We start from the raw sequence: 24937 nt of genomic DNA, 5'->3' as shown, positions 1-24937 counted from the left end.
AATTTCCTATACCTTTTTGGTTGAACTGGCTCACAAGACTGAAAAGATCCAAAAGGCACATATCAACATCCCAAACAAAATTAACGTCAGAAATTTGGATGACTTCTTCATATACTAATCTAAGTGTGTCAGATGACAGTAAACCCACCAAAATTTTGAAGTTACTTTTGTAAATATGTTACATTGAATTCCTAGATAAGATTACCTTCTAGGTTAGTTTTAGTTTGCAGTAGGACAACGATTTTGGTAAGTGTCCGTTACTGTATGTGTGTTCTTGTAGTACAATGCGGACACTTACCTATTGGCCTTTAATTTACTGGAACTGATTTTCACACTTTCACTGTTTTTGTAGAATCAGTTTTATACCGCGAGGAGACAATATGTTAGGACAAATCAGTGTCGTTTTTCCTTTAGGGAGGAAAGAATTATCAAATCAATGTTTTAGAATAAATGTTTAGCGTTGAAATAAATGTGGGTTTTAGCTAGATGTAAAACTGCATTAAACCGATTTAATTGCAGTTTAATGCATTTTTTATTAAATGTTAACTAAGTAATTATAAACAAAAAAATATGTGTCAGCTGGGACAGTTTGTGTCTCAATCGTAGGTGCTCTACTACTGAATTGAAACATAATATGTATGCAATCTATCTAGTTATATATCATAAATTAAAATCCGTTCAAACAAAGTTGCATTGTTTCTTTCATCCTTCAACTCGAGACTGGAACAACCCAAGGAGACTCTTTGATTAGGTACGCGAATTTTAATTATTTTCTTTTTTTTTGGTGGAGGAGCCACACACCTAATTTTTAGGTGGGTGGTGCCTCCAATACGCATTTTTCACTTTTGTAACCCGCTATTCTCTGTCCCAACTGGCACGTGTTGAACCGCTACTGTCACCTCCTCTTGTCTTGTTTGCTTGTTGCTTGCGTATAGTCCGTAGAGTTTACTGCTTTGTGATTGTTAATAAACAAAACAGCGAGGAAGATACTTCAACTAGGACATTTGTTCTCTCACTCTGTATATATTTGTTAATAGATCCTGGCATGTAAAGTTTGTCCTTTTAGTTTTAAGTCTTAGAAGTTAACTGACCGATAGTGTAACCTAATTTACACGGTACCATAAGTTGTCAAAAACGTGTTAGTCCCTAATGTCCGGTTTATAAGTCCAAATTAAATTTAAATTTTGACTTTGACGTGTTTTAGACATATTATAACCTAAAGAGGGTGAAAAATTCATGATTTCTTTCATGAAAAAGTTCAGCTATAAAATAATCACACTAGGAATAGGTGTATTCTTGACAAAACAGTGTTTCACATTTTACCACAACGAAAAGTGACGAGAAGAAAAAGAATTTGACTTTAATACAAAATTAGTTTAATTGTTAATTTGGAGGTATAAACCGGGCATAATTTTCACTTTAATGAAGATTTTCTTTGGAATGACCACTTATAATTACTAATGCATGGAAGTTTTGATACAATTTAATTCCAGGAACAGTTAGCCAAAGAACGTACCGTAACCGGTCGTATCCAGATCCAAGTTTGGTACCACGACGAACGAAAAGAACTGGTGGTGGCCGTTTTGGCAGCAGACGATTTGGCACCCAGAGACGATAGCCTGGGCTTTGGTTCCTTGCCGGAGGCTTACGCCCGGCTTTGTTTAATGCCCTTAACGTAAGTTTTTCATTAAAAAAGCCTCGACTAATTAAAATAACTAACGAGATAGGAGCGACAAAAAGTTGAAATTACCCCCGCCTCGAATGCTTGGGGATTCTAATTAAGTAGAGGATTAGGCAGAAATTTATTCTGCAAGAGATTATCTGCACATGTTCAGATTAGAAAATCCATATCTAATCTTTCTAAATATTAAATTGTAGGACCGAAGATCATTGTCAACAAACCGAAGTGGCACCGGGCAGCCAGAACCCGATATGGAACGCAAATCTCAGTTTTATGAACGTTCCTGGGGATGAACTAATGGAACGCGCCCTGGAAATCACCCTTTGGGACTTGATCCCCCATAACGAGCACGCTTTTCTTGGAGAATGTTCGGTTGATTTGCAAAAAGTATGGTTACAATGTTGTAGGAAAACTAGAAAGAGCAGAATTTAGAAAATTTTAGACAATTTCTCAGTTTTCATATCATCAGAGCTGGATTACTTATTGGTACCAAAATCTACTTGGAAGTAAAGTAATAAGCAGTTTTGCTACTTTAAGTAGTTTGTAAATTACTTAAAAAATGTCTGTTAAAGACAAACTAATTTGTATTGGAAAGTTTTTATTCTACTTATTAAGTAATTTTAAGGAAATAAGTGAAAGAAATCATAACAAGCACAAACTGACCTGTCGCGAGTCAGTGTAGGTTAAACGTGGAAATTTGTACCTAATTGTAGAGAATTTTGAACTGATCTTCCACCTCATGTTATCCGCAATACGATTGAACATATACAGAGTGTTCAAAAAAAATAAAAGAAAAAACAGTTAATTTTAATACTAAGGCTCTGGCAGGCCGCGTTTACCCGCTTGAAGTAGGTGTAAACCTAATCCATTAGGTGCAGAAAGTCATTCTAAACATTTTTGGTCACTAGCAAAATTCTTGTAACTCCTACCGTATCTGAGATATTCGACTATTTTAACTTTTATTTTCGAAGTTATCTAAAAATTTTGAAAATTTTGTATTTCCGCCATTTTTTATTCCAGCTCTACATACAGGGTGGTCCAGTTTTAAGTGTCAATAATTCACCATTTCATAGCCAATTAAAAAATAAGTTGACTTGCATTATGTCATTTTTCTAAAAAACGTTTCCTAAGGAAGATACAGTCCTCCAAATTTCAATTTAGTTTAAAACTAAACATCCAAGACTTGTAAAAGTCCAAATTTGTACTGAATAGTCTAAAAACTTTTTTACTACTAGGAATGGTCTTATGATTCGCTTTCTCAGACTGCCATCCTGGTTGAGTGTCTGAAACTGGCATTCAAGAACTAAAAAAAGTCCGGAAATCAAGACAAAGATTGTATTGTGCATGAAACTCATTTTTTACTACTAAAAATAATATAAAAGTTGACTTTTAATGCTAGAACTGACTTTACTAGGACTGAAGAGAGTCCAAAAGTATATTTTCAAGACTTTAATTGGTGTACAACTCAGTTTTCTTCAACTTTCAACAAGTCAAGAAGTAAATTAAATTTTCGGACTATTTTATTTCTAAAAATTAGTTCTCAAGACTATTATTGTAGTTGTTACTGAAGAAACTTGACTTTTGGAAATAGTCTTAAACTCGATTTTTCAGTAATAAAAAGCACTAAAAACAGTCTGAATTTCTTGGAGATGCTACAATTTATTGCACCTATGAGTGTAGAAGTCAATTTAATAGTGAAGAAGCTTGAAATAACATTTTCAAGATTATGGTCAGTGGACAAACTGGCTTTTAGGCCTGATAAGTCAAAAACTTTGTAATGATAGTCTTGAAACTCGATTTGGGGCACTGAAAACAGCCTTAAAACACTAAAAACAGTCTAGTTTATTAAGAAATACCCGAATTTTTAGCACTGAGGTGTCTAGAAGTCGATTTAATACTGACAAAGCTTCGAATGCCATTTTAAGTCTATGAAGAATGTAAAAATTGTTTTTTAAGTTTGCTATGTCAATAACTTGGTAAAGATAGTCTTGAAACTCGATTTTCCCAGCTGAAAGCAGTTTTGAAGCACTAAAAATAGTCCACAATTCGAAGAAAATGAAAAGCAAAGTAAAAAGCATCAAAAGTTCGTTTTCAAGACAATTTTCATGAATCTAATGTCAATGTCCTGCATCTAAGACTATTTTCAAGACTAAAATATTGAAATTTGTCTTCAAATTATGAAAACTTACTTCAAATGGAAATTTTAAGCTTCTGATGTCACTTTTCATTAGTTCAGTCACATTTTGGGGTTCAAGTCAATTTTTAAGGTTTAAATGTATGAATTTGTAGTAACAAGTTCTTGAAAAAGTAGTTTTTATGTCTACAAGTCAATTTTTAGTATTAAAGACAAAAAACAACACAATTTTTAAGCTTTTGAAATTTTTATCTTTTCTAAATCAATTTTCAAAACTAAAGTCTTTTAGTTTGTCTGGAAACTATGAAAACTGGCTACAATAATATTTTTTAAACTTCTTAAGTGAATTTTCCGTTTCCAACACAATTTTTAAGTTGGGTTGGGTTAGTTTTGGGTCTTTGACCGTAATAACGTGTAATAAAGTGCTTGTTCCAAATTTGATCAATATTGCTCCAATGGTCTGACAGTTATGACAAAAAAACGATTTTTTAAACAGAAATTTGAAGGACTGTATTTTCCTTAGGAAGCACTTTTCAGGAAAATGACATAATGAATGTCAACTTATTTTTTAATTGGCTATGGATTGGTGAATTATTGACATTTAAAACTGGACCACCCTGTATATGCAAGTTTATCCAGTTTTCAGAATTCTGCTGTTTCCTGTGTAATTGAATTGACCGTTTGATTATTATTAAAACTGAATACGGTTTAAGGCATTCCTGGACGATAGAGCAGTATGGTGTCGTTTGGAGGATCCGCGACAATTGAGGGGTAAATCGCCCCACACGTCCCCCAGGGGTTCGATTGCGGGAGCGGGCAAAAGAAACACGTTCGGGGACCAAAGGAGCGTGTCCGATGACGTGGATTCCATCGGTAAACCGTTTATAAATGCTATTCTAACCGAACTATTCGAAACACAATCATTGTCAGTGGCATTCTCTTCCCCGGTAATGTTTGAAGTTATGTTCGCAACGTGGATACAAAGAGACTTTGGCGGCACAATCGTTTGAAAATGGCAAACATTAGTTCCTGGCAACTATATGAAACTAAGTAATTGTCCAGAGAATTAGGTCGGCATAGCTTTGTTTTGTTAACTGGAAATAAAGCCACTCTGCGAATAAATGTGCAGTTCTCATATAAAATCAATACAATCAATTTTTTTCAGGTGAATGTGCCAGTTTACTCCACCCAGACCACGCGTGGGGCTCTCGTCGAGGATCCTCCCAATCCGAACAACTAGAAGCGGAAGTGTACCAACTAGGAAAAGACTTCTCCAGGTCGCTGCCCGGATCCAGAAGATCGTCATTCCAAAGTGCTCAAGAACAACAAGCTGCCGAACAGGTACGTAAAATTCACCAAGTTCAAAACAAGTTAAATCAGATTTTAACGAAGGAACAGGCGGCTGTGCCTCCTCCAGTGTCCTACAGCCGGGATCGTAGGCGTAGCAGTTGCACCCGAATGCTTCGGGACCCCGAGGAGATCCTGAAATCCCTTAAAGCGGTCAAAGGAGAATTGGGCAGAACCATGAGCCTGACAGCGGATAAAAGACGACGTAAGTACCTTTATAGCAAAAAAAGTCCATTCTTCAGCTTGATTCAATACTAAGTTTCTCTATTCTCCTTTTGCTTTTGTACTGTTTTTACTAATCAATAATAATTGTTTGTTTTGAACTATTTTCACGTATCATTTTAGCGGATCTATAGCCGCATGCTATTGGTAAGGATCTATATACTCTTGCATTTTCACGCACATTTCTATAATTTCAGCTTTTTTGGTCTGTATCTGTATGTTTATTTACAGGGTGATTCAGAAGTAGTCGAGTGAGAGATCAAACAATTTTAGCAACTTCTGTATCACACCCAAATTATTTCAATTTTTCTGTCATAGAACTCTTTTAAACCTAAAGTCAGATTAACTACACAGGGTAATTCAAATTTAACCCTCACCATTGGGATATTAGAAACTATAAGAGATACTACTGTTGCGCAATTTAAAGCTGAAACAAATGTTTTTGAGTTCCAAAGATATTTTAAAAAAACTGAAAGTTTGATTTTTTGTTTTCATGATGACAGTTACAAGGTGGTTTAATGTATTAATTAATTTAAAAAGTGATTTTTTAAATAATTGGCGTAATACAATTTTTTTTAAATTATTTTGAAAGAATCAGATAGAATTACAAGAATGTGTTCCGATTGAAAAACTAGACTTTCTGTCCTTTTTTAGAACTGATTTTTTGACCACACTGTATTATACAGGGTGGTCCAGTTTTAAATGTCAATAAATCCATGATCACAACAATCCATAGCCAATTTGTTGCCGATTTTCCTGAAAAGTGTTTCCTAAGGAAAATACAGTCCTTCAAATTTCTGTTTAAAAAATCGTTTTTTTTTGTCATAACTATCAGACCGTTGGAGCAATATCGATCAAATTTGGAATAAGCACTTTGTTACACGTTATTACGGTCAAAGACCCAAAACTAACCCAACCCAACTTAAAAATTGTCTTGGAAACGGAAAATTCACTTAAGAAGTTTAAAAAATATTATTGTAGCCAGTTTTCATAGTTTCCAGACAAACTAAAAGACTTTAGTTTTGAAAAGTGAATTAGAAAAGATAAAAATTTCAGAAGCTTAAAAATTGTGTTTGTAACCAGTTTTCATGCAAATCGAGAGACTTTAATACTAAAAATTGACTTGTAGACATAAAAACTACTTTTTCAAGAATTTGTTACTACAAATTCACACATTTAGCCCTTAAAAATTGACTTGAACCCCAAAATGTGACTGAACTAATGAAAAGTGACATCAGAAGCTTAAAATTTGCATTTGAAGTAAGTTTTCATAATTTGAAGACAAATTTCAAAATTTTAGTTATGAAAATAGTCTGAGATGCAGGACATTGACATTAGATTCATGAAAATTGTCTTGAAAACTAACTTTTGATGCTTTTTACTTTGCTTTTGATTTTCTTCGAATTCTGGACTATTTTTAGTGCTTCAAAACTGCTTTCAGCTTGGAAAATCGAGTTTCAAGACTATCTTCACCAAGTTATTGACATAGCAAACTTAAAAAACAATTTTTACATTCTTCATAGACTTAAAATGGCATTCCAAGCTTTGTCACTATTAAATCGACTTTTAGACACCTCAGTGCTAAAAATTCGGGTATTACTTAATAAACTAGACTGTTTTTAATGTTTTAAGGCTGTTTTCAGTGCCTCAAATCGAGTTTCAAGACTATCTTTACAAAGTTTTTGACTTATCAGGCCTAAAAGCCAGTGTGTCCACTGACTATAGTCTTGAAAATGTTATTTCAAGCTTCTTCACTATTAAATTGACTTCTACACTCATAGGTGCAATAAATTGTAGCATCTCTAAGAAATTCAGACTGTTTTTAATGCTTTTTAAGACTGAAAAATCGAGTTTAAGACTAGTTCGAAAAGTCAAGTTTCTTCAGTAATAAAAGTAAAAAAATTTGGTACCAAATGCTACAATAATAGTCTTGAGAACTAATTTTTAGAAATAAAATAGTCCGAAAATTTAATTTACTTCTAGACTTGTTGTCCAGTCCAGAAAATTGAGTTGTACACCAATTAAAGTCTTGAAAATATACTTTTGGACTCTCTTCAGTCCTAGTAAAGTCAGTTCTAGCATTACAAGTCAACTTTTATATTATTTTTAGTAGTAAAAAATGAGTTTCATGCACAATACAGTCTTTGTCTTGATTTCCGGACTTTTTTTAGTTCTTGAATGCCAGTTTCAGACACTCAACCAGGATGGCAGACTGAGAAAGCGAATTATAAGACCATTCCATTCCAATTTGGAGGACTGTATCTTCCTTAGGAAACGTTTTTCAAGTCAACTTATTTTTTGATTAGCTATCAAATGGTGAATTATTGACACTTAAAACTGGACCACCCTGTATATTTGGACGTGGCTTATTGCGCTTAGTTATACAGGGTGTGTCCCATAATTACATGATCAAGAGTACTGTGACATTCTTTAGATTGGAAGATGAGGATTTGACGCAACATCAAGAAAAACTGTCTGGATCATACAAGTTTAAAATATGCTTCCAAAATAATCATATAAACCTTCCAAAAGAAGTCTAGACGGTTCCAAATGCTGCAGGAACAGCCTAGAAGTTTCCAAACGCTTTTGGATCAGTCTAAAAGCTTCCGTATGTTTCTAGAGCAGTTTAAAAGTTTCTAGCTAACAACTTCTAGAACCTAATGCCTCTAAAGCAGTCCTGTAACTTGCTTTTTAAACTGTTTGAAAAACTTTCCAAATGCTTCTGAAGTATTCAAGCCTAAAAACATTTCAGAACTCCAAAAGCTTCCAAAACAGTGTCTAGAAGCTTCTAAATGCCTTTGGAACAAGTGCCCTTTGGCCACTAAAGGGCGTTAAACGTGATTACCTTTTTTCGGACATTTTTCTAAATATCTCGAAAACGGTTTGAGTTAGCATTAATTTTTACCATGTATGCCCTTTAAAGAGACTCAATTTTTGTCAAGTATAACATTTTACCGTATTTGACCTTAAAAAATAAACAAAACTAGATTGTTACGACATTTTTAAAACGGCTTTAAATTGCGCAACTTTACCCCTTTCTCGTTTCCAAGAATCCCACGGTTGTATAAAACTTCTTATACAGGATATTTTACAAACATTATTCCATTTTCTTGAAAAACAGGATCAAGCGCCTCCACCCGTCACGACACAAGAAAGAACAGCGTCCTGGTGGTGGCCGAAACCAAAGAAAAAGAACCATCTCCACCGAGTAGTCCGGAGAGATCATCCCCTCCTAGACTAGGTCCTGGACAAATCAAGCCTAGGGGCTTCAAACTGTCCAGCAACAAACCGGTGGAGATCAAATTGGGGCTCCTAATGACCAAAGGACAACTCGAAGTGGATGTAGGTCTTGTTGATTGTTTAAGGGGGTGGTTTTTGAGGTGTTTGAGTGTACAGGTGGTTTGTGCTCGTCACATCCCCTCCAAAGAGTCACCTCCTGACACCTACGTCAAATGTTACTTGCGTGACGGTGAAAGGTGGCTGCAGAAGAAGAAAACCAGAGTGTATCGGCATTCTTGCGAGCCCCAATTCAGACAAACGTTAAAGTATCAAGCTTGTGACGTTTTGGGACGTAGTCTGGTAAGTTTTGACTAATTTCACTGTAAACTAGTTGGAATCACAACTTGTCCAGGTGGTAATGCTTTGGGAACGTCAAAGCGGATTCGAGCACAATCAAGGTTTGGGCGGAGCCGAAATCACACTGGATTCTTTGACTCTAGCTCACTTGAACATAGGTTGGTACCCGTTATTTCCGATTCATTCCCTTGGAAGCGATTCAAATGATTCGCCTTGACCGGTTGCTGGAGACTCTGGGGATGATTCTCCCACTGATTAAATGAATCAAACACATAAAAAGATAATTATTCTACGTTATATAGTCTGTGTCAAATACACTGTACATTTCTCTAAACAAAAACACTGTTTATTGTACATTAAATTGTAACTTAAGCCTCGCGAGGCTTCAACTCTAGGGCGAGGACCAAATTTTTTCTATTTTAATTGTAAAAAGATTCTCGTATTGAGGGTGGTTTATGACTTAAAACGGCTGAACCATCCTCCCTTTAATTTAAACTTCTTAATGTGTTCAATATTCCTTGTTACTCGTGTACTTTATAAGTTTAGTCGTTCCTGTTCTTTTTCTGCAACGGTATATATTTTGTCATCCTGCAAGGGTGGAAAAATATACACGGTTGTGCGATACCTTCAAAGAACACTTTACTGTAAGGACAAACACCAAATCTTAGATCTAAAAATATGAAAAATACCTTATACAGTAATCTTAATGAAAGTGTATAACTATAGTTAGTTTTCTGTTATTTTCCTGCTTGTAATAGACAGTCTTTATTATTCGTTGTTTGATAATTCAGTAATTCCAAAAGAGACCAATAGAAAAAGCAGTAATTAAGAAAGTAATATAAAGATTGAGGATTAAGAAAGTAACCAATTTTCATGATTTTGATCAATTTTCATAATTTTGCTCATTTTTTAGTTTATAAACCAATTTTCATGATTTTGATCAATTTTCATAATTTTGCTATTTTTTTAGTTTTTAACCCAATTTTCATGTTTTGATCAATTTTCATAATTTTGCTAATTTTTTAGTTTGTAAACCAATTTTCATGATTTTGATCAATTTTCATAATTTTGCTAATTTTTTAGTTTATAAACCAATTTCCATGATTTTGCTAAATTTTTAGTTTTTGAACTAATTTTCATAATTTTGCTCATTTTTTAGTTTTAACCCAATTTTCATGTTTTGATCAATTTTCATGATTTTGCTAATTTTTTAGTTTTTGAACCAATTTTATATACTTTCTTATTAAAGAAATTATTAACAAACTATAAAAATGTCCTTTTGTTTATCTGTTTGGAGCTGTAAACTCGAATTTAAAGTAGTAAATTGCCTCATCATTATTTATTATCATTAATATTATAATAAACGTATATTATACTCATAACAGTATAAAATATAACTGTATTATATGAATGTTTAGTTTACATCTAAAATTATAAGTTAAAGCACTAAAAATCAAGCCAAATACTGTTTAAAAATATCGTGCCAAACATACAGGGTGTCCTTTAAAAAAAAAATTCAATAGACAAGCCTTATTCACCAAATTTTTCGAATCCAAATTAATCAACGCACATTTATTTACAAGTCTAGTATATATAAGGAAATTTGTAGCCACGTAAGGTCTGTACATACGGTACAGGAGTTCCACCCTGTACCGAACAAAAAATATAGCGTCATTTCTAAAACAAAACCCATGTACATTCTATTTATGGCCTAACGACTTAACCGAATGACAATCTTTTACTATTTAGAACTTTCTATACTCTTGTTTAATATAAAAGAGTGCCAAAACTGTTTACGCTTTTGTCTATCTACACATAAGATTAGCAGTTATTATAAACGTATATAAATAATCATCAGTGTGGACATATCTCATATTTGTATATGTTTTAGCTAGTGACAATCTTTGTCATGTGATGTATCCAGCACTTTATGTGTGTTAACTATTAAAGACAGAATTAATGTAAATTTGTAGACGTCTTAGATATACTTGAAAAATGAAGATTTAATTTTTTTATACAGGGTGTCCAAGTTTTTTGTAGCAGAAGACTCTCTACGTCCAAAAATAATCCTACTCCTACTGACCGTTTTTTCTTGATAGAAATTTTGACTTGTTGTCTATAACTTTCTCTAACTGCTCTGGGATTCGGATTTTTGTTTGAAATAACAGGGTGTTAAAAACTCATAATTTTTTCCAATATATGTAAGTCCCAATCGTTTTGGGATAGCTCAAAGTAGACTGTTTGAAGAAACGTTGATTTTAATAATAAAGAAGTACTAATAATAAATAAACACTATTTAATAATAATGTAAAGATTATGTATTTCCTTAACAAAGCATTTTTTGAGTATTGGTTACATAACAAAGAGTAGGCTTATTTTTGAACGTAGAAGACTTGATTAAAGTCCTGCTAGAAGAAACTCGGACATCCTGTATATTGGTTATTCACAACGTGACCGTTTTATGAGGAAAACACTCCATTTTTATTATTCAATTAATTTTAAATTTATCCACAGTTTTGCAGCAAAATATATAGGAATAATAATTGACCATACACAATCAAGGAAAGGAAATTTTAGTGTAAAAGTAGTAAGCTGTTAGATTTAAATGTATTACTATTATCCCTACAGTATAATTAACTGAAAATGAAATATTTTTAGTCATAGATTATCTTGTAAATAGGTTTATTACCTATTTACAATAAAATTACAAATTATATATGCTATTGATATTCATATGAAACTTTAGAAAAAATATATATAAATGTGTTAAACCGAATTATTTTTGTTATATTACTGATATAAATGCTATAAATGTGTTGTTTATATTAGACCTATAAGAGATGGATAAACAAAATGTTTCATTTAATGCTTTGAGTGTTTTATTTGTGCACCTTACAAACTATAGTCGTCGGCATTAAATCGACTGTTGTATCAGTGAGTTTGAGGGAAGGGGAATTGGAAGGGCTATATAAATATGGCGAATTTTTGTTACTGAACACAAACAAATTGATAAAAAAAAATCACTTTATTAACAGCTTTAAAAATAATAGAAAGTTTCAGGACATGTCTCCTGGCATTTTTTGAACTTGATTAGCAAGCTGCTCATTCTTCAATTGATTGGCCTTTTGTGACAAGAAAGCCAAATGTCCTTTAGGACACTTATTGGCATAATGCCCCTTTGAACCACATTTATAACATGTCACATCTTCCAGTTTCTTCAATTGTTGTCTGGGAGCAAACAGTTCCTTAGTTTTGCCATCATCATTATTGATCATGGCCTGCAACTCTTTCTGGTGATGGTGTTCAGACATTTTATTGCAATGTATCGCCTTGTGACCGTGTTCACCACAAAAATGACAAATTATAACCGGCGGTTTGCTTTTGTCTTGTTGCTTTTGATCAGGTGGAGCTGGCAGTTCAAATCTTGGATGCATGTATTTGCACTTGGGTCCTTCAGGACAGAATCCAGCAAGATAATTTGTACACAGCACCCTCCGGACATGCCTGAAATTTTTTATTAGTTTCTATTTAAGTGTGAAGTGAGATTAAGTTACCGATGACGGCAGTGTGGTCCATGTCTACAAAATCCACGATCATACCAGGGACAGTCTTTAATTTTACTCTCAGGGTCAATGTGGAGGAATGGGCACTCTTTATTATGACAAGCGTTGAAACGCGAGTAGAAATAACACTCAGGCATTTTAGTCATGTCATATTCATGTAAAAATTCACATTGGTCACCTACAGGAAGTAATTGGTCAAGACAAAGTTAAGTGTTAAGTTCTGTAGTACCTTTTTTGCACAGCCCTCTAAGCCAGTGCTTGCACACAATAGTGCGATCACCCTTGACATGCCGAAAAGGACAATTGTTGCCTTTAGCACACCCAAATTGTGAGGTATAAAACTGACACACTGCTGATGTGGATTCTAAAAAAACACAGTTCAAGTAATCACTGAATCACTACTAATAGTACAAATTGCAGAATACATACTGTCCATGCCGGGAAATGGAAGGGGCAAAGCCCCATACTGCTCTTCTAGAGCTATTTCAATATCAAATTTAAAATGTTCCACATTGGCTATTAAATACTCCATGGCTCACAGTGTATCACAGACTTATGTGCACATTTACAACTAAATCCACCAATTTACAAATATAAGTGGTCTTAATAAAGGAAATAACAGTGTTATGTTATAATTATTTGTAAACAGTAGAGTTCACAGGAAGTGCGGTTATGGTTACTTTACTTATACACGGTTAGCGTTATACAGAGGGCGCCACAGTATAGTTCGAAAAATTCAAATTTTCAGTACGTTTTAGATAAAAATCTTACTTTTAATCTTACCTAAGTTTCAAGAAGGATATCCAATAAATGGTATTAATCATGCTTTAATCAAATTGAGTTTCACTTAACCGAGTTTCACCTTCAATCCAAAACGCATAGCCCTGACGTTTCGAGTAAACAGTTTTTCCATAAACAACTGACATCACTTTGACTAGTTCAACTAAGTTTGGTTAATCCTCTTCTCTACATTTATCACGTGACTGACCTAATCGTACGCAATAGAGTGTCACGTGACAATTGGTAAAATTAAGTGTGCTACGTCTAACCGTGAACAAACGAACGCAACTAACCTTAACCAACTTGTGCGTAATCCTTTAAATTGGCACATAACCTCAAAAAATAAACGTAATACGTTTTCCCCGGTTCCGGTAATTTGCTTTTGTCCCTGTGCCCCTGTATTTCCCATTGCCTTTTTACTGCTTTTTATTAGGTTTTGAATTGCTCAAAGTTTGTCAGAACCTTGTGAAGAGCCTACGTAGTGTGTGTTAAGTCAACATTTCCAATTTTTGTTTCAAAGGTAAGTAACCCTATTTAACACAATTATGTTTGGTGATGCAAATTTTAATTTTTTATCACTTTCTGAGCAACATTTGTAGTAGTGATAATAATATTATGTTTGAAAGTAACCAACATGGATGACAAGAATCAAAGTGGAGAAAAACGCAAAGGAATGTCTTGTGGTGTGTACTGGGACTGTCCCGAAGACCTTAAACTGTCCATCCAAACAGCAATGGGTTATGGGTTTCACTTTATTGTCACCCAGCTGACCCATACAGACTTTATCAAAGATTTTGATGGGCCAGATGCCAAACATGTGATTGGTCGGACAGATCGTATACTAAAAGCTAATGAATGGGGCCGGTTAATAGTGGGTGAACTGAGCACCAATATAAATGTAGACAGTGAAAATCTGGATATCCAAACCAGCAGCAAAAAGATTTTAGAAAGAGAGCTAGGTTTTGCTTCACATCTTGGACTACCTGCCATACTAATTTATTTGACCAAGCCTAGAAACATTCAGTTAGCCCAAATAATTAATGATAAGTTGACTGGAGGGCTTATGTGTGCATTTTGGGTTCAGGTTAGTGACAGTCACTTTTAAACTTTAGCAGTACTTGCATGTTTGGGTCTAGATTCCAATGGTGCACATATCCAGGGATAATCCAATGGGAGAGATGGAGGATGACACTTGGGACTGGTGGAATGATTTTCGTACCTTTTGTGATTATAACAAGCATCTGGGCCTTGTTCTTGAATTGCCAGATGTTAAACACCTGCCTTCTGATGAGGAAATAGACCGCTGGGTTTGTACAGGATACTTATAACTAGTATTTAACTAATAACATATTGTTAGGTTGGTGAACCTGTTAAAGCTTTAATGATTAAAGCTTCCTATTTCCTACAAAATCAATATGGAAAACCAGTACTTTCTAAACTGCATCAAGAGTTAATCAAACGGTTTATGACCATTGACGTGCAGTATGTACTGCACTTAGATGTCCCCGAAGGGGATCACAGTCTGTACGTTAAATATATGAACTTTCTGGGAAAAAAACTGTATGTTTGCGACGCCATGGCCGAGTACGTACAAGGGTAAGTCCAAAAAGTTGTTTGATAAAATACATTTTTCATGGAAAAGATCCATACAGCATAATTTTTAATTAAGAAAAAAAATAATGCCCAACTGTCAAATGTACTGGTTTGAAATTCAATAAATTTGCAGCACCTGTATATCTATGAAGAAATCACTGTAGTTAAAATAAATTCCACAAAAAAAAGATTTTTTAAACCTTTTTCATTCATTAAATTCCGCTGAGGGACTTGAGTTGATATTTGTGAATTTCCAGTTGTGAAGATTACCTACAAAAGCCCCTGCAACCACTTACTGAACATTTGGAAAGCACCATTTATGAGGTATGCTGACTGTTTAGTTGTTATACACTATCAAGCAATTTTAAGATTGAATAGGTATTTGAAGGGGACCAAGTAAAGTATGACACTTACCAAAAAGCTTTCCATGAAGTTCTAGAACAATGGACGTCCGAGGAAGTGCCTGTGGTGATGGTGGTGGGAGCAGGACGCGGACCTTTAGTCCAAGCAGTTCTGAATGTGTCCAAAATTTTAGAAAAACAGGTTAACTTGCTCGAATTTAACCAAACCTTCATAAATTGTATTAAAAACAGGTCAAAGTGTATGCTGTAGAGAAAAACCCATACGCCATGAACACTTTAGTGCATCGCAACAAATACGAGTGGGACTCGCAGGTTACTTTAGTTAAAGACGACATGAGGAACTGGCAAGCCCCCGAATTGGCTGATATTCTCATATCAGAACTACTCGGTTTGTTTGATGATTGAATTATTCAGGATTATTCTGTTTTTTTTTTAAAGGATCATTCGGAGATAATGAACTGTCCCCAGAGTGCTTGGATGGGGCTCAAAGGTTCCTAAAACGTGATACTGGCATTTCAATACCGCGACAATACACCTCTTTTATAGTCCCTTTACAGTCCATTAAAATTTATAATGAAGTTAGGAATAGCAGTTCGATTGAGAAGACTTTGAGACAGTGTTACGAAACTCCGTACGTGGTAAGTGGATTTATTTTGCTTCTCCCTGTATGTTGTTGTTTTTTTTTGTTTAGGTCCATTTGGCCAATTACTACCAGCTAGCGGCCACCGAACCTTTATTCGTATTTGACCATCCTAACTTTCCCAAAGAGGGGGATAAACCGGACAACACGCGCTACAAATCTATCAGATTCCCGCCGATAAAGAAAGCGGCCGTTCTTACCGGATTTGCGGGCTTCTTCGAAACGATTCTACACGGCAACGTCACATTATCCACGAACCCTGATACTCACACTCCCGATATGGTGAGTTTTCTGACATTTTACTTAGTAAAGGTCAATATAATTCGATTTGCAGGTCTCTTGGTTTCCGATCGTGTTCTCGTTGTTGGTTCCTGTTCATTTGAAAGCGGGCGACGTGGTTCGAGTGTCATTTTGGCGGGAAGAGTCCGTGGACAAAGTGTGGTACGAATGGTGCTTGGAATCGCCCTGTAGGACCCCAATAATGAATCCCAAAGGGCGATCTTATAGTATTAAAAAACATTGATTTTTTTTTATTATAAGATTTAAATTATGATTAAATTACTTTTCTACATTTTGTTTTATTGTGTTTTTGAGTTGATACTAAAACAGCGCTTAATATCATTATGAAATTCACTTTTCTATGTTAGAGAGCGTATTTAACTTAAATGTTTCTGTTCAGTGACTTTTGACTGTTGCGTCACATCAATTATCTTATTTCATTAGATGAAATATGTTTTATAACATTATACTAGAAACGGAACTATCGAAATTGGTTTTCCAACGGTATATAAACTTTGGTTGGTGATGTACTGTGGCTTCTGCAGAGTTTAAACTTAAACGTTCAAAGAAATTAGCAGAAATTTAGTGCCAGAAGCCTCTAAAAGTGTCTTAAACCTTCCCAGAGTGGTTTAATATTGTTAGAGGCTTCTAGGATCGTTTTGAATGTGCCAAAAACTTTTCCAGAACTGTTTTAAACTGCCAGACGCCTCTAAGACCATTTTGAAACTTCCATAAACTTCTAAATGCTATTGACAACCTTCTAAAAAGTACCAGAGGCTTCTACAAGTATCTTAAACCTTCCAAGCTTGGTTTTAAATTGTAAACATGGTTAGTATATAATCTTTGATTGATTGGTCATATACTATACAGGGTGGCCCAGTTTTAAATGTCAATAATTCACCAATCCATAGCCAATTAAAAAATAAGTTGACATTCATTATGTCATTTTCCTGAAAAGTGCTTCCTAAGGAAAATACAGTCCTCCAAATTTTGGAGCAATATTGATCAAATTTGGAACAAGCACTTTATTACACGTTATTACGGTCAAAGACCCAAAACTAACCCAACCCAACTTAAAAATTGTCTTGGAAACGGAAAATTCACTTAAGAAGTTTAAAAAATATTATTGTAGACAGTTTTCATAGTTTCCAGACAAACTAAAAGACTTTAGTTTTGAAAATTGAATTAGAAAAGATAAAAATTTCAGAAGCTTAAAAATTGTGTTTGTAACCAGTTTTCATTCAAATCGAGAGACTTTAATACTAAAAATTGACTTGTAGACATAAAAACTACTTTTTCAAGAAATTGTTACTACAAATTCATACATTTAAGAATTGACTTGAACCCCAAAATGTGACTGAACTAATGAAAAGTGACATCAGAAGCTTAAAATTTGCATTTGAAGTAAGTTTTCATAATTTGAACACAAATTTCAATATTTTAGTCTTAGATGCAGGACATTGACATTAGATTCATGAAAATTGTCTTGAAAACAAACTTTTCGTGATTTTTAGTTCGCTTTTCATTTTCTTCGAATTCTGGACTATTTTTAGTGCTTCAAAATTGCTTTCAGCTTGGAAAATCGAGTTTCAAGACTATCTTCACCAAGTTATTGACATAGCAAACTTAAAAAACAATTTTTACATTCTTCATAGACTTAAAATAGCATTCCAAGCTTTGTCACTATTAAATCGACTTCTAGACATCTCAGGGCTAAAAATTCGGGTATTTCTTAATAAACTAGACTGTTTTTAGTGCCTCAAATCGAGTTTCAAGACTATCTTCACAAAGTTTTTGACTTATCAGGCCTAAAGGCCAGTGTGTCCACCACTGACCATAGTCTTGGAAGTGTTATTTCAAGGTTCTTTACTACTATTGACTTCTACACTCATAGGTGCAATAAATTGTAGCATCTCTAAGAAATTCATACTGTTTTTAGTGCTTTTTAAGACTGAAAAATCGAGTTTAAGACTATTTCCAAAAGTCAAGTTTCTTCAGTAATAAAAGTAAAAAATTTTGGTACCAAATGCTACAATAATAGTCTTGAGAACTAATTTTTAGAAATAAAATAGTCCGAAAATTTAATTTACTTCTAGACTTGTTGTCCAGTCCAGAAAATTGAGTTGTACACCAATTAAAGTCTTGAAAATATACTTTTGGACTCTCTTTAGTCCTAGTAAGGTCCGTTCTAGCATTAAAAGTTAAGTTTTATACTATTTTTAGTAGTAAAAAATGAGTTTCATGCACAATACAATCTTTGTCTTGATTTCCGGACTTTTTTTAGTTCTTGAATGCCAGTTTCAGACACTCAACCAGGCTGGCAGCCTGAGAAAGCGAATCATAAGACCATTCCTAGTAGTAAAAAGCAATCTTCTCTTGAGAGTTCAGTGAGTCTTGAATGTTCAGTTTTAAACTATAAAACGATTTTTTAAATGGAAATTTGGAGGACTGTATTTTCCTTAGGAAACGTTTTTCAGAAAAATGACATACTGCAAGTCAACTTATTTTTTGATGGTGAATTATTGACACTTAAAACTGGACCACCCTGTATAAATTGTAACCCCTGACTTACGTTACAACTTAAAAACCATTTTGACAATCAATCAGTATCACATTTAATCACCGACATATGTTTTTTTTACTAGTGACTGTGACGCAACAGTCAGAAGTCACTGAACAGACTATACCAATACTATTCGGCAAACACTCTATAACACTACCAATAACTATTATTGACAATGCGGATTTTATAAATAAAATAAACAGAAATCACAGTAGGTCATGCAACTTCTCATTGTAATAATCTACAGGGTGCCTTTTTGCACCGTTGCCATATTTGGGTTGAGTATTAAACGTGAAAATACAGGCATATGCAGTGAAAAAATACTTACAACAATGCAAATTGGCACCTAAACTGAAATGGCACCCTGAACAGAAGAGAATTTTCTAATAACTAAATACCAGAGCAAATTGTCAGTTTTTCCACTCTAAGGCTCCTTGAATGAAATTGCTGTAAACCAATAATCATACTTTAAATGTTCCTAGCTTTTCTCTCTCTGTCTTACCTTATTTTATCAGGAAGATCAACCGCCCTGCATATAAACTTATGCCCAAATTTGTATTGGCCCTTAAAGGAGTGAAATATCACTTGACCCTGATTGGCGTTACGGCACTTAAGGGCCGCCTGATACAGCTGAAACAGCAGCCAATTAAAATCCCCTATTAAACCAACCCCCAACTTTACCTTGTATCCCAACCTGTAGGGTACCACCCCGTCATCTTCAGCGTGCAAAATCATAACGGGTAAATTGATATCGCAGATGTACTTGTCGGTTTCGAACCGGAAATTGTCGGCCATTGGTTCCAAAATGGTGATCCGGAACCAGGGCAGAAACTTAAAAAACTATCCAGAACTTTATATGTATCACAACAAAACGTGTTTGACTAACTTTAGCTAAAGGAAACTCGCTGATTTCCTCCTTCATATTATTAAAAGGACTCTCCAAAATTAAGCCGGAAGGTTGAAGAGTTTTTAAGGTTTGGATGTTAAGTAGTGCATGACTGGAAATACTAGTCCCTAAGGAATGGCCCCAGATAAACACGTGACTATTGGTACGGTTCCTCACCCACTGGTATACCAGCAGTACGTCGTCGACGAGTGCCTGTTCACTAGGTGGCTGATTTGATGAGTCCCCGTAACCTTTAATCAACATTTGTATTTTTCTTGTATATCTTAATTAACAGCTAACATACTGCGATAATCGTATGCTATAACATGAAAAAACCGCCTCAACACTTTGTATATTTCAATACGATGAGCGGTCAATCTACAGCCCCCATTTCCATGATTGTAAATGACAATATTGTGACCGTCATTTAAGACACGGTCGAAAAATTCCACTCCCGTCCCGTTACTGTCCTCCAAATCCTTATGAACGATTTGCCATGTACCCAATCTGACGCCGTCTTCTTCAGAGGAAATGTAGAAGTTCCTAGCACCAAGTAAACCGTACTTTTCTGGGTGTTTATAGTCTGCGGTAGCTGGCACGTTAACTGCAAGTTATATCCAGTTTTCGAACGGTCAATAATGTTTTCAACTGTACTAACCAAAGTTCAAAAACACGGCAGCCCTTTGAAAGTTATAAGAGTATCTGTAAATGATCGGCAATACTACGAAGAGAATGATACAGGCCAAAATGCCGACTTTGAAGGTGTTAAAGGTGATTCTGAAACAAATGGAAATTTCTTTCTTCAAATTTCTGTACTTGTTTAGTAAATGGTATATTAAGACATTCATTGAGCCACCCTGTATTATAAAGTGTTTTTGCACTCGCAATAATAAGCATGGATGCAAGCTTCTATTGTTAGTTCTGCTAATTATAGGAAACCCACTATATTTTTATAATCGAGTAAAATAGTGCATAATTGCGAGAAAGGCAAATTTGTATTCTAACTCCTGCCCTCCAAGGTCACAAAATTATGATTGTCCACTCTAAACCAAACTTGATCTTCCATTCTGCTTATTCATTGTTCTATTATTTAATAAATAATTAATTATGATCAGCTCATAAATAAAGGGGTGTGTAGAAAAGGAGATACTACACCACTTTATTTATTTCAATAAAGCCTTCTCATAATTAAGATCAAACTTCACTTAAGTTTGATCTTCTAACTTTATTCCGCATCTTGCTGGGTTCTAGTAAATAACAACACTTTTACCCATTTGATAAAAAAATTAAAATAAAAGTAAACACAGTTCAGTTAATTTAGTTCAATTAAAGTTTCCAAAAACAAAAATATTAAATTATGATATTATGATGCCCCTCAAATTTACATAATAATAATCGTAAAAAGGACAATTATTCAAGGTTTAAACATGTGTAAGTAGGTAGGTCATATTTTAAAAACATTACAGTTTACACATGGTGCAAAATTATTGAAAATTGCTATTAGCTATAAAAATCTAATGGTAAAGGTGAAATTTGTAATTTCAAAAAATACCAGGGGGAAATTTAATCATGTAAGGTTAAGATACTATAATACTTCATCTAATCCACCCTGTATTTATATTAAGTTAAACCATTAGTAAAATATTTTAAGTTAATAACCTTCTGTTTAAGTGGCTCAAAGATTCAAAATCAGTCAGTCAATTCAGAAAATAAACAAATAACTGAGTTTTGAAGGTATAGTGTGTTTCTGATTTTTCTCCCAGGAAAAAATATCCCCAAAGAAAAAAATAAACCCTATTTGGTTGGGAAAAATCCCCTAATCTGGGGATATAATTTGTCAGACCAATCATAATTTACAATTTGACAGCTACTCTAATTCCAAACCAAAGTCAAATTGGCAGTCATAACCCACTACAAACCACCTCAACACAATAATGGACATTGCTGCCCTAAACAAACAGGACATTGCACTACTTTTGTGGAAGAGGGTACTCACTCAACACTAAAAAACTACAAGCAAGTACCTGAGAAGTAATTTTTGGAACTGTTTTCCCTTAGACTTTTTTTCATCATCACACACCACCACACTGTACTCAATGTCCGAAAATGTGTTCACTTTGCTCATGGTAAATAGGAACTGTACCTTTCAGACCAGTTTCCCATACACTTATACCCTGCTGTAATGTTTGAGAGGTGCAATTTAATTGCACTGCTCCACTATGTTGGTTTATGATATGGTCATAAATGTGTAGAAATTGTCACTTAATAGTTGATTGATCTGTGTCGCATGTGGATGTTTACAAATTATCAGTGTACTTGAAGGGTTTTACCTAACTGACTAAAATTTTAAGTATAGTAAACATTTGCATAAGTAAATGTAAGCTAACAACATTCAATACACTTTTATTATTCTGAGAATCATGAAATGGCAGTGCATAGAGTGGATAACAAAGAAAGGTACTTACACATTGAAGAATGTTAAAGCACACAGCACCACTGGAATGGAAGGTATGAAATAGGCAGCAATAGAAGTGATACCATAGACAATAATCTCATCGCTCAGATATTCACTTTCGTCCTGGCTAGCTGCCATAGAGGCGTTAAATTTAAACGCACTTTCTGCTATTTGAACTAGTTAAGTAACAACTTGACCTTAAGAGTTTCTGATGATATTGATCATGAAAAAGTTTAGCAAAACCTTGAACTTTATAGTAGGCGGATTCTTTACCTTTTGATAAGCCTCCGTTTGTTCAGTAACATAGTCCTTGCTCCATTGAGTTTGAGGGACACTTTTCACACAGGTGGGGAAGCAAAAAAAATTCCAGAATGTCGTTTGATTGTTAATTATTGAAACTCGGTAAGAACGTAATAATTTTAACTATCTAAAGGGTCATTAGACTCCATAAAGTACACGTAAATAATTAAAATAGCAGATAAAAACAATATAAAAACAATCACAACAAAGATTGACAAACACTCCTAACCTACAAACTGTCACTGACACACTGCTGACAGATACAATAAAAAAAGTGACATTTGACGCTAAACACCATTGAGGTCTAAAGATGATTAAAAAAAAAAGTGTAAATAAATTTTTTTGTACTAACTTATGCACTAAAATAGAATGAAGAATTAGCGTATAATTTAAGTATAAGTAGAGAGTGGATTGGATAATTCATACGTGCTAACTTATTTTATTAGAGGAATGATCTGTTGGCACACAGTATGATAAGCTTCACTACAAATCCATGTAACTAATCGGCATTGCCTTTTCTACTTTTCCGTTTTAAAGTTGACTTCTTCAGCTTTTCATAATTAAGACGTTCCAGTTTAATTACAACAGCCAGTTTCTTGTTATCCAATTTTTTTTCAAGTTTAGGACACTGCTTCTTCATGTTATCAACTAGTTTTAAACTTCTTCTACTGGAAAACTGTCTTATGTTTGGTAGTTTAACCGTCAAATGCTTGTCTGCTTTTTGGTCTATGAGAGAACCACCGATATCGCTGCTACACCTTAAGTATTTTACAGGATTATTCACTAATTTACATAAATCATTGTCAGTAGAAGCTTTACTAACATTTATTGTGTCACTTTGTACCTGCCATTTATTCGTTTTGTTTAAATCATTGGTATCATCAAAGGTGACTTCATTAACAACTCTATCAGTCGTTACCTGTTGCTTGATGATAACTTCTTTATCTAGAATGTTCACTTTTTTGATCTTCGGTTTTCTTCGTTTAATATCTAGATGTTTCTCTTCCTTCATAAATATGTTATTCAGTTCAGGTTGATTATTCCTAACCATGTCTGGTTTCATTAATTGCACTGTTTTTATCTCAGTCTTTGCGTCTCTATCAGCTCTCTTGCAATCAGATCGTTTTTTTCTAGTTCTACCAATACTATTCTTTACTACTACTTCAAGATTTCTTTGGGATGTTAGATTCATTCCAACCGATTGTTTCATACTATCCTTAGATTTACATCGGGACTTTCGTCTTCTTATAATAATACTTTCAGGTTTAGTCACATCAAGACCTTTATTTGCTATTAACACTGATTCCGGTTGCTCAGAACGATCAACCACTGCTTTACCACTATCCACACTGTTACTTACAACTTGCGCATCTAATCGTTTTTTCCTGACAGTATCAGAATTGTTCACATCAACATCTCTCTTTACAATCAATGGTTCAGGTTTTTCCGGTTCCTTATTAAGAACCTTAACCACTTCATGACCTCTTGAGGTATCTGATGTTAGATTCATCCCAATAGATTGCTCCGTTTCAACAGTTTCTTTAGACTTACTCCGCGATTTTGGTCTTATGACTGTCGTTTCAGTATGAGTTACAGTAACACCTCTATTTGCTTTTAGTTCTGAGTACGATTTCTCTAAACAAGCTTTAAGAGCGATTCTGTACTCTTTAAACGTCATTAATTTACCACTCTCCACATCGTTACTTACAACTGTTGGTGTAGAATCTTTACCATTACTAGGGGTAATGGGATTTACAGGACATAATGTATTAGTAGGATTTCTTACACCTTCAGACGTATATCCTACTAATTTCTCCATACTTATCAGTCTAGTTTTGTCAGTTTTATGACCTAATTTTCTTACAGGATGAGTTTTCTTATGGCGTTTTGGACTAGCTGCAAAACATGGTTTGGTAGTCAACCTTTTAGGTTTTTTCCCTACATTGCGACGATATAATTTGGGATTATGAGAAACTGACTGGTTCACTTCGTCATCAACAAACTCATATGGATCTATACTGTCTGCTGGTTGTCTCGACTCAGTTGTTTTGCTACCTTTAGACAAATAAGAGTTTAGTTTATCAGAAAGTTTCCGGTAAAGTATCGTTACATTTTGATGATTATAATTATTGATTGCCTTATTAACAACTTTGGACGGTTCTTTATGGTTACCAGCAGTAGTGTTCTGTAAATTGTCCTTTAAATTAACGTTTACTGTCTCATTTTCAATCCCACTTTTTGATACTGGATTTTGCATTAAATCACTTTCATCCCTAATACAATTTGATGGTAAATTTTGCCCGTCATTTGATTCAAATTTAATTGCAGACGGCAATATTAAATCCTCTCTTCTTTCTACTGCTTCATGGACCCACGTTTGGCTGCAGGTCTTCTGGTGGCACCTCACTTCTTTCAATTCCTCAAATTCTGCATAACACTCTAAGCATTGGTAGGTAATTTCCGCACTATCTGAGTCTGACTCGTCAAATGCCACAAAAGGTTCTTCTTTGACGATTTCGTCCCATTCTATTTTGCATTGCGCATCAAATCTAAAAT

The 24937-nt window shown here is 34.4% G+C and overlaps 5 protein-coding genes and 1 long non-coding RNA gene across 23 annotated transcripts in view; 2 read left to right on the top strand and 4 right to left on the bottom strand.

Moving 5' to 3' along the window:
• Positions 1–11826, top strand: part of Fife (regulating synaptic membrane exocytosis protein fife) — an 80417-nt gene extending 68591 nt beyond the window's left edge. For 6 of the 11 annotated variants that reach the window (XM_081987987.1, XM_081987988.1, XM_081987991.1 and 3 more), the window contains exons 12-19: positions 1494–1675; positions 1879–2068; positions 4529–4688; positions 4981–5156; positions 5208–5367; positions 8506–8726; positions 8781–8963; positions 9016–11826. In XM_081987987.1, the coding sequence (XP_081844113.1) occupies positions 1494–1675; positions 1879–2068; positions 4529–4688; positions 4981–5156; positions 5208–5367; positions 8506–8726; positions 8781–8963; positions 9016–9177 (1434 nt within the window). In that variant the 3' untranslated portion in view covers positions 9178–11826. Of the gene's footprint in view, positions 1–1493; positions 1676–1878; positions 2069–4528; positions 4689–4980; positions 5157–5207; positions 5368–5507; positions 5534–8505; positions 8727–8780; positions 8964–9015 lie in introns of those variants that run through there. The other 5 variants (XM_081987983.1, XM_081987986.1, XM_081987985.1 and 2 more) reach the window with 3 other exon arrangements.
• LOC145734581 (uncharacterized) overlaps positions 1–14065 on the bottom strand; it is a 23390-nt gene extending 9325 nt beyond the window's left edge. For both annotated transcript variants that reach the window (XR_014179445.1, XR_014179446.1), the window contains exons 1-2: positions 13934–14065; positions 13307–13833 (exon numbers count right to left, since the gene is read on the bottom strand). This is a non-coding gene — a long non-coding RNA (uncharacterized LOC145734581). The remainder of the gene's footprint in view (positions 1–13306; positions 13834–13933) is intronic.
• Positions 11971–13175, bottom strand: Clp (Cleavage and polyadenylation specificity factor subunit 4). The gene is made up of 4 exons (XM_081988040.1): positions 12953–13175; positions 12753–12887; positions 12515–12701; positions 11971–12464 (listed from the first exon to the last, which is right to left on the bottom strand). Exons 1-4 carry the CDS (start codon positions 13053–13055, stop codon positions 12017–12019), a joined length of 873 nt encoding a protein of 290 aa, XP_081844166.1. The 5' UTR covers positions 13056–13175; the 3' UTR covers positions 11971–12016.
• On the top strand, positions 13938–16469 carry csul (protein arginine N-methyltransferase 5). Its single transcript, XM_081988000.1, has 9 exons — positions 13938–14387; positions 14440–14610; positions 14661–14899; positions 15154–15220; positions 15275–15439; positions 15490–15646; positions 15697–15896; positions 15950–16180; positions 16233–16469. Exons 1-9 carry the CDS (start codon positions 13938–13940, stop codon positions 16419–16421), a joined length of 1869 nt encoding a protein of 622 aa, XP_081844126.1. The 3' UTR covers positions 16422–16469.
• Positions 15891–22831, bottom strand: LOC145734562 (lysophosphatidylserine lipase ABHD12-like). Of its 7 annotated transcripts, XR_014179441.1 has the most exons (9): positions 22355–22831; positions 22092–22289; positions 20285–20403; positions 19931–20230; positions 19627–19877; positions 19422–19580; positions 19243–19370; positions 19069–19187; positions 15891–16363 (listed from the first exon to the last, which is right to left on the bottom strand). XR_014179441.1 is itself a non-coding variant. In XM_081988031.1 (8 exons), exons 2-8 carry the CDS (start codon positions 22217–22219, stop codon positions 19151–19153), a joined length of 1122 nt encoding a protein of 373 aa, XP_081844157.1. In that variant the 5' UTR covers positions 22220–22257; positions 22355–22831; the 3' UTR covers positions 16457–19150. The 7 variants fall into 7 exon arrangements, 6 of the variants coding, with proteins under 6 accessions (XP_081844157.1, XP_081844158.1, XP_081844159.1 ...); XM_081988031.1 differs by lacking the exon at positions 15891–16363 and having other exon boundaries at positions 16457–19187; positions 22092–22257; XM_081988032.1 differs by lacking the exon at positions 15891–16363 and having other exon boundaries at positions 16457–19187; positions 22092–22248.
• On the bottom strand, positions 22454–24937 carry LOC145734555 (uncharacterized). Its single transcript, XM_081988022.1, has 2 exons — positions 24492–24937; positions 22454–24436 (listed from the first exon to the last, which is right to left on the bottom strand). The coding sequence occupies exon 2, from the start codon at positions 24198–24200 to the stop codon at positions 22881–22883; it is 1320 nt and encodes a 439-aa protein (XP_081844148.1). The 5' UTR covers positions 24201–24436; positions 24492–24937; the 3' UTR covers positions 22454–22880.

This window comes from Ips typographus, linkage group LG10 (genome assembly GCF_016097725.1).
Source record: "Ips typographus isolate SLU linkage group LG10, UJ_Ityp_2.0, whole genome shotgun sequence".
In the NCBI taxonomy this organism is placed as follows: Eukaryota; Metazoa; Arthropoda; class Insecta; order Coleoptera; family Curculionidae; genus Ips; species Ips typographus.
This window is presented reverse-complemented; position numbering and strand designations above follow the sequence as displayed.

Bases quoted from the DNA above. Each gene is read 5' to 3' on its own strand.
- Clp (XM_081988040.1), bottom strand. From the start codon at position 13,055: ATGGAGTATTTAATAGCCAATGTGGAACATTTTAAATTTGATATTGAA. The intron at 12,888-12,952 runs GTATGTATTCTG...GTGTTTTTTTAG, and splicing joins TCCATTTCCCGGCATGGACA to AATCCACATCAGCAGTGTGT. The intron at 12,702-12,752 runs GTACTACAGAAC...TACTTCCTGTAG, and splicing joins TAGAGGGCTGTGCAAAAAAG to GTGACCAATGTGAATTTTTA.
- csul (XM_081988000.1), top strand. From the start codon at position 13,938: ATGGATGACAAGAATCAAAGTGGAGAAAAACGCAAAGGAATGTCTTGT. The intron at 15,440-15,489 runs GTTAACTTGCTC...TATTAAAAACAG, and splicing joins CCAAAATTTTAGAAAAACAG to GTCAAAGTGTATGCTGTAGA. The intron at 15,897-15,949 runs GTAAGTGGATTT...TTTTTTGTTTAG, and splicing joins GTTACGAAACTCCGTACGTG to GTCCATTTGGCCAATTACTA.
- LOC145734562 (XM_081988031.1), bottom strand. From the start codon at position 22,219: ATGGCAGCTAGCCAGGACGAAAGTGAATATCTGAGCGATGAGATTATT. The intron at 19,581-19,626 runs GTTAGTCAAACA...AGTTCTGGATAG, and splicing joins GCGAGTTTCCTTTAGCTAAA to TTTTTTAAGTTTCTGCCCTG. The intron at 19,371-19,421 runs GTAAAGTTGGGG...CTGCTGTTTCAG, and splicing joins CCTACAGGTTGGGATACAAG to CTGTATCAGGCGGCCCTTAA.
- LOC145734555 (XM_081988022.1), bottom strand. From the start codon at position 24,200: ATGGAGAAATTAGTAGGATATACGTCTGAAGGTGTAAGAAATCCTACT.